Below are 15,699 nucleotides of genomic sequence, written 5' to 3'. Positions count from 1 at the left end.
TTACCTTTAAAAGAATGCCTGTCTGTTTAATGATACAGGAGTATGTCTTCTATTAGGATACTTAGTAAGAGTCGAGGAGAGGGGTCACATAAGACTTTCTTGACTTACATAGCAGAAATAGCAAAACTAAAGGAGGACTTATTTTCCCGAAAGCTTGTCTGATAAAAGATGCTAATGTTTCTTGCCATTCTTGCCCCTCTCAAAGTCTTAAGTCACCTCATTAAGTTATAGAATAGGTTGCTCAGAGTCCTATCCAACCTGATCTTGAGTGTTTCTAGGAATGGGGCATCTACCACTTCTCTGGACAAGCTGTCCCTGTGTTTCACCATCCTCATTGTAAAAAATGTATTCCTTATGTCTAGTCTAAATCTGCCCTCTTTTAGTTTAAAACCATTATCCCTTGTCCTGTCGCAACAGACCCTGCTAAAAAGTCTGTCCCCATCTTTCTTATATGCCCACTTTAAGTATTGAAAGGCCACTCCTTCTCCAGGATAAACAGCCCCTACCCTCTCAACCTTTCCTCAAAGGAGAGATGGACCATCCCTATGATCATTTTTGTGGCCTAGGTCCATGTCTTTCCTGTGTTGAGGACACCAGAGCTGGGTGCAGCACTCCAGGTGGGTTCTCACCAGAGCAGCATAGAGGAGCAGAATCACCTCTCTTGACTTACAGGCCACTCTGATGCAGCCCAGGACGTATTTGGCTTTCTGGGCTGCAAGTGCACATTGCTGGTTCACGTCCAGCTTTTTATCCACCAGAACCCCCAAGTTTTTCTTGGCAGGGCTGCTTTCAATCCACATTCCTCAGCCTGTATTGATACTGGGGGTTGCCCAGACCCATGTGCAGCAGGTCACTCTGGATGGCGTCCTTCAGGAGAGTCAACTGTATCACTCAGCTCTTATGTCTAACCTTGGTGTGTCATCCCACAGCTTGTCACAGTCAAGCCTGATACTATCCTCCTCCCCTCTCAAGTCTAGCTTAAAGATCTAACTCATCTGTCAATGAAACCCACTAGTTCGTGAGCATTGACTGGCCTTCCACATCCAGAGCTTCATACCCATTGTACAGAGAGAAGCACCTGGGAAGGTGAGGTGGGCAAGAAGGGGTTTCACATGCTACCACAAGTGTGGACTCTTTTCCTTTAAGCTACTGCCTTGTGCCTGACAAAGGGAGGATACATCTGCAATTGCAAAATTCTTATATTAGAAGGATTTATGCTAAAATTTAGATGCTATCAGCTTGGAAAGACATCTCTGTTTTTTAGTTATAAAGTTACATACGTAGGGGATGGAATAGTCTCTCCCTGTGCAGGTGACTTTATCTGAGATAAGTGTCTTAACCTGCTATATGGAGGATGAGGTGAGAAATAGAACAATGCATGATTTGTCTGATTTTAAGCACACTATGCTATAAATTCTGTTTTTACTTTCTAAGATGACGTGAAACTTTTAGAAAATATGAATATTTCTGTGAGGTGAAGGAAAAAAGTGATTCATATTCAAGTTCCAGAGCTGAGATTGCTTGAGAAACTTAGGGCATTCACCTAGGTGAAACACTTGGCTGACATTGATCTTAAGGGATAGAAACCCCACTGCACCTTCTGGGAGAGTTTTGCACCTATAAGTGTGTAGTACACTTAGAAGGACACCCTGTTTTCAAAGTGGGACCACTGTGCAATCATAAACACAGGAGTCACATGCCAAGAGGAGAGAAGTACAAAGGACTTCCCTGGTTCCAGTGGCATAGCTTCAGTAGGAAGGAAGGATTCTCAGCTGTTTTATATCCTGACTTTCTCCCTGGAAAGCTACATGTCAAGGAGAAGCCTAGAGGAAGGCAGTGAAACTAGGTCACTCACTTCCCAACTGTGTGCTTTGAAATTAAAAGTTGTTTCTAATGGGACCAGACACCACAAACCCTGATTTCTCTTCTACCCACTTTCTCAACTGCAACATAGAGTCCATGTTTGTATTGAACCTGAGAGTATTCAAGTATTTTCGATATTCTCAGAGAATATCTATCAGGCCTTTACTGAAGCCTTCAGTCATGAAAACAAAGCCTAAACTGATTTAGGGCTGACAGTGATAAGAATTCCTTGATGAGAAGGCACCAAGCCAAAACTGAGCTGAAAACTGTGTAAAGCGTGAAGCTCATTTGAAACCATTGTAAGACCAAAGGCAGGCTCAAAAACAGGGTCTAGGGATATTGATTTTGCTGTTAGAATCCTCAGTTCCATTTAACAGCCACATTGGGTGCTCAAGACTGTCCTAGTAATCTAGATGATGAAACCCACAACCTTTCTTGAGAACTTTACGTGTATAATTTAATCGAACAGTTTGGTCCATATGCGTAACTAGAGCAATTGGTTAAACAAAAAGACAATTAATAGGAACAGAGAAGAAATATCTGAAAATTTCTTTGATTTTTTCGTGTTCTTCCATATTAGATTCTCGTAAACTGATGCACACCAGTATTAATGCAGACCTTTGTAGTGTATCTTTAGCTAATCTTATTTTAGTCAGTACATTCTAGTGTTCATAGTTTATATGAATGTTCCAATGTAATTTTAACATTTTACAAAAATTTGTTTTGTAGACTGCAGTAGTGATGTATTTCGTTGCAACACAGGAAAATGCCTAAATTATACTTTTGTTTGTGATGGATATGATGACTGCGGAGACCTTAGCGATGAACAAAACTGTGGTAAATGAAAGTTTTATGTTTTTCTAAAGTCTTTAAGATACCACAATTGCCTAAACCAGTCATCTTTTCTCTTAAACTACTACAGGAGTAATAAATCCTGCTGTTATTCTATTTGGACAAAGTGAAAACAGCTCACAAATTCTATATACAATTTGAAAAGGTTTAGAGGAAAGATCTGGGTCAATCCAAATCTTGAAGGTAGTGGTATTTATAAGAAATATTATGATTATCAGTTTGTTTTGAACTAATCCCAAAAAATGTTATGTTTGTTTCCTTGCTAGCTTGACTGAATTTAACTGAGATTAAAGGAAACCATAGGAGGCTACACTCCGGTGATGCCAAGTGTTTTATGGCTGAACTGTTTTTACATAAGCTTCATAGTGAACTTAAAATTCTTAAATTCTGTTTCTTCCAAGTTCTGTTTTCAATCATCTTTGCATGTTCTGACTCATTATATTTATCTATCTACCTAAACCTAACTGTCATAGGAGAAACAATGAAGTTTTGCCGTAAAAAAGAATAATCTTCACATGTAAATACTGGAAAAATTTGAAAGCCTTATTTTTACTAACTTTTGTTCCTGGTCCTACACCTGAGATAAAATTAAGTTTTCTGAATTAATTATTTAATAGTTAAAATATTATTTCTTACTTTTTCCTTTTGCTTTTCTAAAGAAAATACAAAGAATTTAAAAACTAAAAATCAATGACCTTTTTTTCCCCTGAGAATTGTTTTATACTTATGCTCCAAATTAAGCACACTCTAAGATCTTTCACTACTCTTTGGTCAGTTTTGGTTGTTTGGTGTTTTCTTTTTTTAAATTAATATTTGTTTAAAGATGATTTATATTTTCTAAACATTAATCTGACTCTTATAATCCCTATCTTGATATAGTTTTTTCTATATAAAATTTAAGATCTAAGTCTTTGTACAGTCTATAAGTGGTTTTCATAGCAGATTTGGAAGACTGGACTGTGTCTACGCTCTGTATTTATTTTGGTGTGAAGTTAGCCTGCTCAACAGAATGCTCTTCTTTATTTGTGCATTCAGATAGAAAGACTAAGATAAAGATTGGAGTAATTTCTTCGTAAATAATTCTTATGGAAAATTCCAAGTGGCTGCCAGAGACATAGTTTCTGAAGTCAAGAATTTATTTTTTTTAATGTCTTAGTAAAAAGGTAGATGTACAGAATTATTTTCTCTAATGTCAACTGAAAATGTTGGCTAACTGAAAACCATTCCATTAGATGATAAACCAGAAGATCCTTTAACGTGCTTAACAAATTTTAAAACCTTATTTGCAAATGGTAACAGCTGTGCACCTGAGAGATGGAAGGAGTGCATTGCTATCTATGTAGGCAGTAGAATTCAGAACATATATAACTACCATCTGCAAAAAAATCTGCAGGTACGGAAGATGTAATTTACTAATGCAAAATGGCTCCTTAATAAGAGTGATTAACTAATAGGCATAGAGCAATTGATCAGTAATATAAAATACACAAATGGTAACTTTGCATCCTTTTTTCCTTCAAATTTGCATTTTATGTAGATTGTAATCCGGTAACACATCATCAGTGTGGAGATGGAAGATGTATAACAGCTGATTGGGTATGTGATGGTGACCATGACTGTATAGACAAATCAGATGAGATAAATTGCTGTAAGTTCCCTTAATCTCTAAATTATTTTTTCTTTCTTTAAAAATTAAAAAAATATTTAAATTAAAATTAAATTAAAAAAATTAGGATAAGTAGTGCAATTACTTGTGAGGCAAAACTATAAGCTTATTTGATTTCAGAAGTTCACACTTGACAAATGTCCATTCTGGTAGACAGCTGCAGCAAATTGAACATTTGTTGCCATTGTTGAGAAATACAGTGCTTTGTGTTTCAGCTTCTTGTTAATTACAGATTTGGCTTTTTGTTAATTTTAATGTTCCCATTAGATGAGTAAAAATTATGTTGTTTTTTTTTTTTTTTTAAAGCTAAGCCTTCATATAAATCTGTTACTAATACCTGACATATAGCTTCAGTCTCTGTAGTTAAATATCAGCACAGCTATGGGGTATTGAAAACATAATGAAAAATATCTCCTGATGTTCAGTGCTGAGCAGTGTTATCAGCTCCTCCTAAAATAACTTCAGGATGATGTTCAAAAATAATACAGACCTTCATTAACCGAAATTGATAAGAATATTATCTTTTTTTATTTTTTTATCTCTAGCATGTGACAGCCAGGGTCTCGTGGAGTGCAGAAATGGGCAGTGCATTCCTAGTGCATTCCAGTGTGATGGAGATAATGATTGTAAAGATGGAAGTGATGAAGAAAACTGCAATGAAAGTAAGGATATGCCTCATTTTACTTTTCTTACCAAACCTGCCGCTGACTTCTGCGCTCTGAAGCGTCTTTAGCTAAAGCTGTCTGACAAATTTCTTTGCCTTTCGAATAACATGTGCTAAGGCTGATTGGTGTCTGCTTTCACACAGGAATTTGTAAGCAGACTTTTATTAGTACTTAAAAATATAAAAAGTTAAAGAAATGGAGGTGATATTTAGCATAGTATTTAGTTATCTGACATGATCAGTTGTTACTTGAAATAATGCATATTCACATTGTCTGGAGCAGTCAGAATCTATTGTCACAGGAATTGGTGCCATTTGAGGAGGAATTTTCTCATGAAAATCCTTTTTTTGTCATAACTTGGGAATCAGAGAAAGGATGTTTCCATAAGTAAACTAATGATTTAGTGTTACTAAGGGAAAATATATGAGAATGCAAGTTTTTGCAGCTACTTGATAACTGTCTTATGATGGACTGTACGAGAGAAGAAGAAACCACACAATTTCTTGAGCCCCAGAACATGGTTTCCAAAAGACACTCAGAAATAAATATTGTCATGTTATGCTGTATTTCAACATTTGAAGTTATTTTTCAAATGTAATGATCTTACTTTTGGTGAGGTATAGGTTCAGATTGCAGCCTTTCCTTCAGTGCAAGAATTATTAAAGTTTTTCTGTTATGAATCTTATTTGAAAGAAATTAAAATATTTAACTTTATTTAGAAAGCTAGTGCTGTCAAATATAGTGTTAATAGGGCAAACTACTTAAAACTTATTAGAGCAGAACAGGCCTATTTTCGTAAGATAAATATACAATGTGATTGTATATGCTTCATTTCTTCAGGAAACCAGTTTAGAAGAAATCTTGACTAAGCATTTCTGCTCAGTCTCCTCTGTTCATATAAAGTTCTTGAGATCTTCCTACTCCAGTCTAAACATCTCCATTCCAAAAAATACCTGAGAAGTTGAAACACAGAAAATAATGTAGTTATTTTTCTTTGCTATTAATGTTGACATTGTAAAAAAGTCTTGCATGAAATTTCTTTCAGTTCTGACTGTGGCAATCTAAAAACTCAGGACCAAGTTTTGTCCTCAGTTCTGACTGTGCACTTTCACAAAATGTTCAGTTTTTATTCTTCATCTTTCTCGATGTCCAGTCTGAGGCTTACACTATGAATTCTTTGATCCTCCATTTCTCTTGCATAATCTGGGCTAGAAGTCAGTGGTGTCTTTTGTTTTCACTGCTTTTTTTCCCCTGTTAATGCTGAAGAATGTTTAAAAATCTTCTTTTGCTAAGATGAACAGGTATAGATTAAAAGATTCAATATTTTGCAGTATTGTGTAGGGCAAAATTCTTTATGCAACCATATTCCATCCATCCTAATTTGCATGGGAATATCTTGTCAGACTTTGGACTTTATCACCTTTAGTTCCTTGCAAAGTCTGTGTAAAAGGAAGACAGAATTCTTGTGCCTAACTTGCTTACTATTGTATTTCTTATGTATTTTGTTGTTTTCAGCAACTACAGAAAATATAATAGGACATACAGTTACTACAAATACACTTACTACTTCTCTGCTCTACAAATCAAAAAAAAAATTAGATATGCCTAGCAGAGTCAGTGAAGTAAGGGCTAAAGTGATCTGGAGTATTGGTTTTGTTACAAACACAGTAAATATGTGAAATCTGCATAGAAATCTGAGGTCAAGGTGTAGTGACTTGCCACTTGCTTATATAAGGATACAGGGACCTTGTGTCCTAGTACAAGTGTATACACATAGAGATTACAAATGGCCATTGCTTTGTCTATATCTGAATAAGAAAAGTGTTCTCCTTCACTACATACCCTAAGGAAATCTAAGGTATAGCATCTGTGAAGAGTACTGCTCTCATTCATTTTGTGACAATAGAAACCCAATATGGATGTATTCATGGCTGGTTCTGTGATCCATTCAAAAGACAGAGTAGAGTTGGTTTACAGAAATTCAGCATTGTCTGTGCTAGGATCAAAAAAATCTACATTGTGGCACATAAATTTTTAAAGAATGGAGAAACTCTTCCATTGTGGGATAAGAAGAAGTTGGAGCAAACTTTAAAAAATAATTTTAATGTAAATATTTGGGATAGCTTTAGAAGTCAGGCAGCTTTGCCTACCTTTCAAGTTCCATTTTGCAATCAGATGCACCTGTAAAATAAGACAGTCAATTGCTATGGCAAAAAAATTGCCTTCATTGCTTCAATATATTATGTGGATGAAGGGAACTAAATCCACATAATTATGAGTAGATATGGTAACGTCATCAGTTCTTTGAAAAGGTTGTTATCAAGGTCATTGAAATAAGGTATTTTTTAAGCATCTTCTGTATGCCCAGTGTCAGGATGTCATAACTGAATGATTAATGTTCATGGGCAGTAGTGCAATATAAACTCTGAGCAATAGTGGAAATAGACCATTTTAAACAGGATGAGATGGTAAAATACCATATATTCAGTCTTTCTGTACAGAATAGTAGATTAAATGACTGATTTTGCACATGAAAGACAGAATTTAATGGTTTGAAAAGGAGCTAACCTCACTATAAGAAAGAGAAAAGTCCAAGGATTTGTCACATAAACTAACTACCCAGGTAGCATGCTCAGAAACTTTTGATAAAATGCTGGGTTTAGTTATTCTGGATATCACCTTTAGGACCATAGGCTTTTTTGGGTTTCTTTTTGTTGTTTGTTTTTTAACCAGTCAAAGAAGGACAATAAAGCTTCAGCTCTGATGATCTTTCTTCAGGATGTCTTGTACTGTCGAGCAAAACAAAATTAGAAAATGAGAAGCAGATCAACTGAATGGCATTGAAGAACAATTCTCAGAGAGTATTCTCTTTCAGCTAGGACTTATTGTTCTTTTAAAAACATGATTTACCTGACTTTTCATACTCTGCTGGAGGGTCATGGTAAATGTCTTTCAGAGACCTATATCTCTTATTCAGAAACTGGGATATAAATTCTTACATTGAACACAGGGGTAAAGAAAGGTGAAATCTGGACAGTAGTGCACAACTTTCTTCCTTACAATGCATCCTTACTACACTTGAAATACTTATTCAACTATGTAAAGGAAATACTTAATTGCTACATAAACAGTGTATTTTCTCACCACTACACTTCAGTCATTTTTATTGGTCTGGTAAATAATTTGAACAATAAATTTCTGTTTCCCTCAGATCAAACCCTCTGTCAGGAGGGAGACCAGAGGTGTTCTTCCTGTCCTGATCCCTGTGGAGCTTCTTTCTGTGAGATGAGAAACAACCAGGCAAACTGCAGTAAGTAGGTCATGTGCTTCATAATGTCACTGTTTTAGGATGTTTTAGATTATAATGAGGATGCAGGGTAGGACACAGTGAGTAATACTTTAATTTACTAGCTAATGTGTGCGTGCAGTGATTAAGTTTTGAAAGGGGCAATGTTGAAACAAAAGCATCATCATAAGTACATATATTTGACATGGAGGTTTTTTCCTTCTGTGAATTTTTATATGTTTTTAATGAATGTTTGCATTTGCATTTTTTCTTAGCATTTGGTGCTTACATAAGGTAAACAACACAGTGTAAGTGTAAAGCAGAACCTACCGGTTTATTTTCAAAATATAAAAAACCCCACATGTTGCTGTATTTAGTAACCTGGAGAATTTTAGCCCCTTTATGAAGGAGTCATTTTGATATTCAAACTGACAAAACAAATTGTTCCTCTGATCAATACCTGTTGTAGAGGGTCTTCAACTCTATGTATCCTTATATCTATGTCCTCTACTATACCACTCCACGCAAGGCTCCTGTACTAACTGTGCACTTGCTTCTGAATAACTGTCTTTCCACTTGTGCAGTGCAGCAATGTGAACAAGTAATGGAAGTTTATTTGTCTAGGTTTGAAACTGGGGCAGAACTATATTCAAAATTATTCAGAATTAATTAAAACTTAGTGTTGTGTTAACACAGTCACATCAGTTCAGGTCACCTTGGCACATGGGCAGGCTTGGCTTCACTTATATACGAATGTATAGCTGTGATTGCTTTGTGCTGAGATTGTCTCTGCAAGGTATGGTCTGGTACTATATGGTAGCTTGTGTGGATAATGTTATTCCATTTAGGATGGAATGGATGTGGGAAGGTCAACTAGTCCAAACTCCATATTCTCTTTAGAGCTGTGACTATCACCTGCAAGTGTTTGTTTGAGACAGGCACCATTCATGCTGGTGTCTTTAGATGCTGCTGAAGTAAAGATATAAGATACTTTATAAAGAATAAATGCTTTACATGTGCTTCTTTCAAAGCTTTGCCTAAGTTTTTGTAAGGGAACAATCTTAAATACCATGTTTAGCATTAGAAGGAATTTAGGTTACACCTTTGGTCAGCTAGCTCAAACTCCTCATCAAATCAGTGCCAATTGAATCATGTGGCCCATGACTTTTGCTGCTGATCTTTGAGCATCCTTAAGGTCAGAGATTACAGAGTCATTCTGAGAGATCTGTTTCAGTGTTATGCCACTCTCGTCATTAAAGTCTATTTTCCATATAAGTAACTGAAATTCTCTGTGTCACAACTTATGTCTTGCCTCTCATCCTGTCCCTTCACACTTCTAAGAGTCTGGTTCTGTCTGCTTGACACCTTCCCATTAGGTAGCTGTTAAGAGCAATAAGATCTCCCCTTAAAGATGATCTCCCCTTAAAGATGATCTTCAAGGTCCCTTCCAGCCCAAACCGCTCTATGATTCTATGATTTTTGACATTTGATATTTGAATTCCAAAACAATGTTCCTACTCCATATCATGGGAAAGCCAAAAGCTTTTTAGTGTAGATGTTTCCTCAAGACATAAAATGGGCAACTCTCTGTAATTCTTAACGGGAGTAACAAATAATTAGTCTTTTGAATCATCTGTCTTTCTCCCTTGCTGGTCTAGTGAATATTTAATTGTTTATACACAATGGAACAGCAAGACAATTTGGGAGAGATTTTTCTTGCATAACATCTAGAAGAACTATTGTCTTTTTTCATATTATTTTTTTTCTTTGCATTTTGAGTTATTTCATCTTTGGTAAGAAGTGAGTGTTCTCATGGAAAATTTCAGTTTTGACAAACCAGTACTTGGTGGCCCAAATAAATATTTGATTGGAAAATTCCAAAGCAAGGCCACATTTCACAGTGTTGAATACGATGGATGTTCTCCGTGTGTGATAATATCTGATCAGTTTAGGCTGGCATTATAATGCATTTACAACATATTTAGGATAATGGAACAAATATTTGAAGGGAGAGTGTAAAGAAGACAGAGCCAGGCTATTTTGTGACTCAGTGACAAGATCAGAGGCTATTGGCACAAAATAAAACATAATGAAGCTCTGACCATTTTTTTTACTGTGAGTCTGACTAAACACAGGTTGCCAAGAGTGGTTGTAGAGAGTCCGTTCTTGAAGACAGGCAAAAGCTGCCTGGACATAATTCTGCACAACCTGTTCTATTTGGCTGTGCTTGAGCAAGGGGGGTTGGCCTGTAAAGGCCCCTTCCAACCTCAGCCAATCTGTAATTTTCTGAAACATTCCATTCACTTCTGTTACTATGTTTGGAACTAATTCCTATTTGATAGATACAGTGAGTTAATAATAAACACAGAAAGGTATTAAATAAGGCATAATCTATTTGGTGATGTCTTGGGTTTGCTTCATTGTGAAGAAAAGGAAGTGGCAGTAATGTGAGGAGAATTGAAGTCACTGAGCCTCGTATACCCCAAAGATGTAACTGAGGCATTTGAGACCACAGAAATAGTTCAGTATTGGTGGTGTGCAAGGATTTAGCAGAGAGGAAAAGCTGTACATAAAATGAGCTTTGTGATCATCAGATTAGAAGTAACAGTAAAAGAAGTTAAAAAAGGAAATACAAGACCAAGAAAGAGTGGACAGTTCTGCTGATCAGCTGAATAATTGACTGTTGGATCTTCTCTCAACTTCCTCTCAAAGATCCTGCTATGGGATGACACAGTTGCCACACTGCGCTGGCAACTGATGCTAGCAACTGGCTGGCAGAGTATATTAATCATGTTAAGTTATATTTTCTTCCAGAATAGTCAAATATTTGCAGTCTTTAGATAAAAAATCACTTTTGAATTGTACAATTTTTCATGGAAAATTTTCTCATATATCCAGACTAAATAAATTTAAATATTTTCAGATTGGTCTCATTGCTAAATCAGAAGATGAATTTCAGTCTGAATTGAAGTGAAATTCTGTAGTTTTCTGTTGTGGTGGAAAATTTGAAAAATTACATTTCTGACTTCCAATTTGAGAAGAAATAAAAAAGCTGTGCAATTTTTTAAATCCATAATACTAGATCAGTTCAGTATTTGTTGGGATAAACCCCTATAAGTTGGACAATTTTTGTATATAGCTATAGTCTCTATAATCATATAGACCTGTAGCTGTTGCATTCATTTTGCCCTTGCTTATCATTCTCTTTATTATTAATGATGTCTTATCTGAATTAAATTATTAGCATGTAGACTGTCTCTTGCTTAGTGCTTGTGCAATACATAACCTAATTGTCCCCATTCTTCCTTCAGATCTTAGTATGCAAAAACTAAAATTAAAAAACAAATTCTGTATTCTGTTTTCTATCCAGAGATATTGTGCAGTCTCTGTCACTGGAGATTTTTTCAAGACCTGACTGAATAAAGCCTTGAGAAAGCTTATTAGTCCTCAGAGCTGACCAAGCTTTGAGCAGGACATTGGACTAGAAACTTCATGAGATCCTTTCCAACCCAAATGTCCAATGATATCTGTCTTCATAATTTTGTTAATTGCACTGTCAAGATGAGGTGTGTGGTAGCATTGTAAGTACACCAGTAGGAAGTGTGTTGCTATAAAGTACGGGAACTCTTGAAAATAATCAGAAAAGATTATTGATCTTTTTGATTTGAAAAGACGAAATCTGTTTTAAAGGATGGTTTATTGTACCACATTCAAGTTAAGACATTGCTCAGGAAATTAATGCATATTAATAAGGAAATATCAGTCTCTTAATAGTTTTGTGGGGTAGGCAGAAGTCAAACCCACCTTTACTGGCATGAGAACTCATATGGGGTCTTGAGCTCTGGAACTTGTTTCTCATGCCTGGGAGGAAATTCCTTGACTAATAAATTTGTTAAACACGTATGTAATTATTTCTACTGTATTTAATTGAATCTCACACCATTTGTGGGTTTGTTTGTTTTTTTTCTGCAACAGGTCAGTGTGAACCAATTAGCCTGGAACTTTGTATGAACTTGCCCTACAACTATACTTACTACCCAAACTACCTGGGCCACAGGACGCAGAAGGAAGCCTCTATCAGCTGGGAGTCTTCTCTTTTCCCAGCCTTGGTTCAGACCAACTGCTACAAGTACCTGATGTTTTTTGCCTGCACAATCTTAGTACCAAAATGTGACCCTCACACAAATCAGCGGATCCCACCTTGCAGGTACTATACTATACTTCATTTAATTCTTGACTTTGTCTATCATATTGGCCTTTCGCAGTTTTATGCTTCCACTGAAAACGCCAGAAATTTTGGTTTGGAATTCCGTAGCAAATGACAGAGAACTGTATTTTATGATTATTAAATGCAGTTCATTACATGTGTTTGTTTAGCATCAAAAGTATTCAGAAAAAGGAAAGAAATGACAGTCAGTTTATTTTAAAAATGTATATATAGAATAAATTAGACTATTTCAGTTGGAAGAGACCTACAATGACCATCTAGTCCAACTGCCTGACCATTTCAGGACTGACCAGAAGTTACAGCATGTTATTAAGGGTATTGTCTGAATGCCTTTTAAACACTGACAGGCTTGGGGCATTGAAGACCTCTCTAGAAAGCCTATACCAGAGTTTGACCACACTTAGTAGAGAAATGCCTCCTAATGTCCAGTCTAAACCTCTCTTGGTGCAGTTTTGAACCGTTCCCATGTGTGCTATCACTGTATCCCAGGGAGAAGAGATCAGCACCTTCATCTCATTGTCCCTTCCTCAGGAAACTGTAGAGAGCTTTTCTGCAAAGTAGACAAGGCCAACTCCTCAGCCACTCCCCATAGGAGATTCCTTTCTCCAGCTTTGTTGCTCTCCTCTGGAGGTGTATTTAGGGACCTTCACATCCTTCTTAAATTGTGAGGCCCAGTGCTGCACACAGTGTGCAAAGTGAGGCTGCGACAACGCCGAATACAGCAGGATAATCACCTCTTTTCACTGGCTAGTAACACTTGTGTTTGATGTGCCCCAGGACATGGTTTGCCCTGTTGGCTGCCTGGGCATGCTGCTGACTCACACTGAATCTGCTGCTGACCAGCACTCTTTCTGCAGGGCTGCTCTCCAGTTTGTGTCCAGCATTACTCCATCCTAGGTGCAGAATCTGGCATTTGTTCTTGTTAAATTTCATGGCCTTGATGATGGACCAATGCTCCAATTTATCTAGATCTCTCTACAAGGCCTCTTGTCCCTCAAGAGAGTCAACAGCACCTCCTGTTTTGGTATTATCAACATCTTGCTGATGGTGCTTTAAACTGCTGTATCCAGACCTGCTATATTGAGCAGGACTGTCCCCAAAATTTAATGCAAAGGAACAGCACTGGTGACTAGTCACCAGCCAGATGTAGCACTTTTCACTAGGGCTCTTTGAGCTCTGCCCTTCATCCAGTTCTTTAGTCAGTGCACTGTGAACCTGCTGACTCTAGTGTTGGACAAGTTGACAAGAAGGATATTGTGAGCTTTGTATGAAGCATTTTCCATTTCTGTGTGTTTGCACCACTATAAAGGGTATTTAAACAAAGAATCAATTAATTTATTTGGAACACTAGCATTTGTAATAGTTCCTTACATTAGTACATGACTCTATGAAAAGTTCTATCTAATTGCTATTGACAACTGACATTTTAATGCGTTTGCCTTTCTAAATTAGGAGTGCCACATCATTCTGAATTACTGACTAACTTATGTTTTTTACTTGTCAGATTAACTATTCTACCATCCTCATCAAGTAACATCACTGTACTTTTTAGAGCCTGTATTTGTTCAAAAGAGGCTGTGTTCTGTAAATCTTGTGGCTTTGGTAGCAGCAATTGTTGCAGATTGGGAGAGCTAATAAACCTGAGCAGCAGGCAGAGCTCTTTGAGCTACTGGCTGCTAGAGCCTTCTCATACTGTATTTCTACCTCCTTTATTGGGCCTACCTTGACAGTATTTATCAATTAACATTTACTGCATTGAAAGAAAAGTGCACTGAAAATTACAATGCATGTCCTAAAATTCCCTTGCTAGGGATTATTAACTTACAGTATCTCAGAATTTCTAAGACATTAACTCAGTTACTTTGTGCAATTCCATTTTGTCTCCTCAGGACATTATGTGTACAGTCTAAGGAACGCTGCGAGGCTGTTCTTGGGATTGTAGGTCTGCAGTGGCCAGAGGATACAGACTGCACTCAGTTTCCAGATGAGAACTCAGACAATCAAACTTGTCTAACACCAGATGAAGATGTAGAAGGTATCTCCTATACATATAACAGCAAATTAAAGTTTTAAATAGGTTCCCAAGTTCATACCTTCTTTTTAACTATAATATTTAAACTGTGGAAATTATTCCTAACTGAGTTTCATGGAATTTGAATACCTGAAGTTTGCAGATAAGAGGAAATTTTCATAAGATGTCTGTTTGAAGGAAGGTTCAATTACCCTTGATCTGTGAAAGTCAGTGTTTTGAGATTTGCTGCCAGCACCACACCAATTGCTGACAGAGGGCAGCATGTGAGGGAGAGCTCTGCAACACATTGTTCCATCCCATTCACAGCTCAATCATTAAGTATCTTGTCTGCTGCATAGTTCCAGTCTAGTATCGCACAAGCTTTTTATTTCATTTGCCCTTCCAAAACAGCCACAGTGATAAGTGCCCATGTCATGATTAAACTTGAGCTTATGGAGAATTGTTTCTCCCTGTTTCTTGTCATTGACAGAATGCTCACCCAGTCACTTCAAGTGCCGTTCTGGGAGGTGTGTCCTGGCATCCAGAAGATGTGATGGTCAGGCTGACTGTGAGGATGATAGCGATGAGGACAGCTGTGGTAAATAAATTTAACGAGTTGGAATGGAGGGTAGCTGCAGCATTAGAAAATGAGTTTTGTTTTTCCTTCAGTGTTGGGTTTTTTTAAGACAGTTTCAGTAAAAATACTTTAACAAGAATCCTTCTTGATCAATGTGAATGCAATTTATGATATTTGATAATTCAGATTCTGCTAACCATATTCCAGGATGTTTGAGTATTCCTTCAGTAATCAAGCTAAAAACATTCTGCAGATTTAATTCTTTTGACGTTGCTGGAGATTCTACTGATAACTCCCTGGCAGATTAAATCTTGAATCCATAAATGTAGTTTCAAATTTATACATGACAATGTTTTCACTATGATGTATCAACAAAAGGTCTGTGTTGCTGAAGTGGACTCTGTACTGCAAGGTCAAGAATTACATATTTTTTCAGATTGATCAACTTCAAGCTCTAAGTGCAAGCACAGAACCACAAAGTTTATTCCCCAGTATGTTTCTGAGTTTACTTATAGTAGAGAAGCTTTTGACTTTTAACCAAAGGGGATGTA

The 15,699-nt window shown here is 36.8% G+C and overlaps 1 protein-coding gene across 1 annotated transcript in view; it reads left to right on the top strand.

Moving 5' to 3' along the window:
* The window catches only part of CORIN (corin, serine peptidase), a 99,303-nt gene that overhangs the window by 48,820 nt on the left and 34,784 nt on the right, over positions 1-15,699 (top strand). The window contains exons 6-12 of the mRNA XM_018068865.2: positions 2,593-2,700; positions 4,253-4,363; positions 4,927-5,043; positions 8,258-8,356; positions 12,308-12,539; positions 14,450-14,595; positions 15,062-15,169. Of these exons, the coding sequence (XP_017924354.2) occupies positions 2,593-2,700; positions 4,253-4,363; positions 4,927-5,043; positions 8,258-8,356; positions 12,308-12,539; positions 14,450-14,595; positions 15,062-15,169 (921 nt within the window). The remainder of the gene's footprint in view (positions 1-2,592; positions 2,701-4,252; positions 4,364-4,926; positions 5,044-8,257; positions 8,357-12,307; positions 12,540-14,449; positions 14,596-15,061; positions 15,170-15,699) is intronic.

This window comes from Manacus vitellinus, unplaced genomic scaffold (genome assembly GCF_001715985.3).
Source record: "Manacus vitellinus isolate BGI_N305 unplaced genomic scaffold, ASM171598v3 scaffold_0_pilon, whole genome shotgun sequence".
Taxonomy (NCBI): Eukaryota; Metazoa; Chordata; class Aves; order Passeriformes; family Pipridae; genus Manacus; species Manacus vitellinus.
The sequence above is the reverse complement of the archived record's forward strand: the minus strand, read 5'-3'. Positions and strand labels throughout refer to the sequence as shown.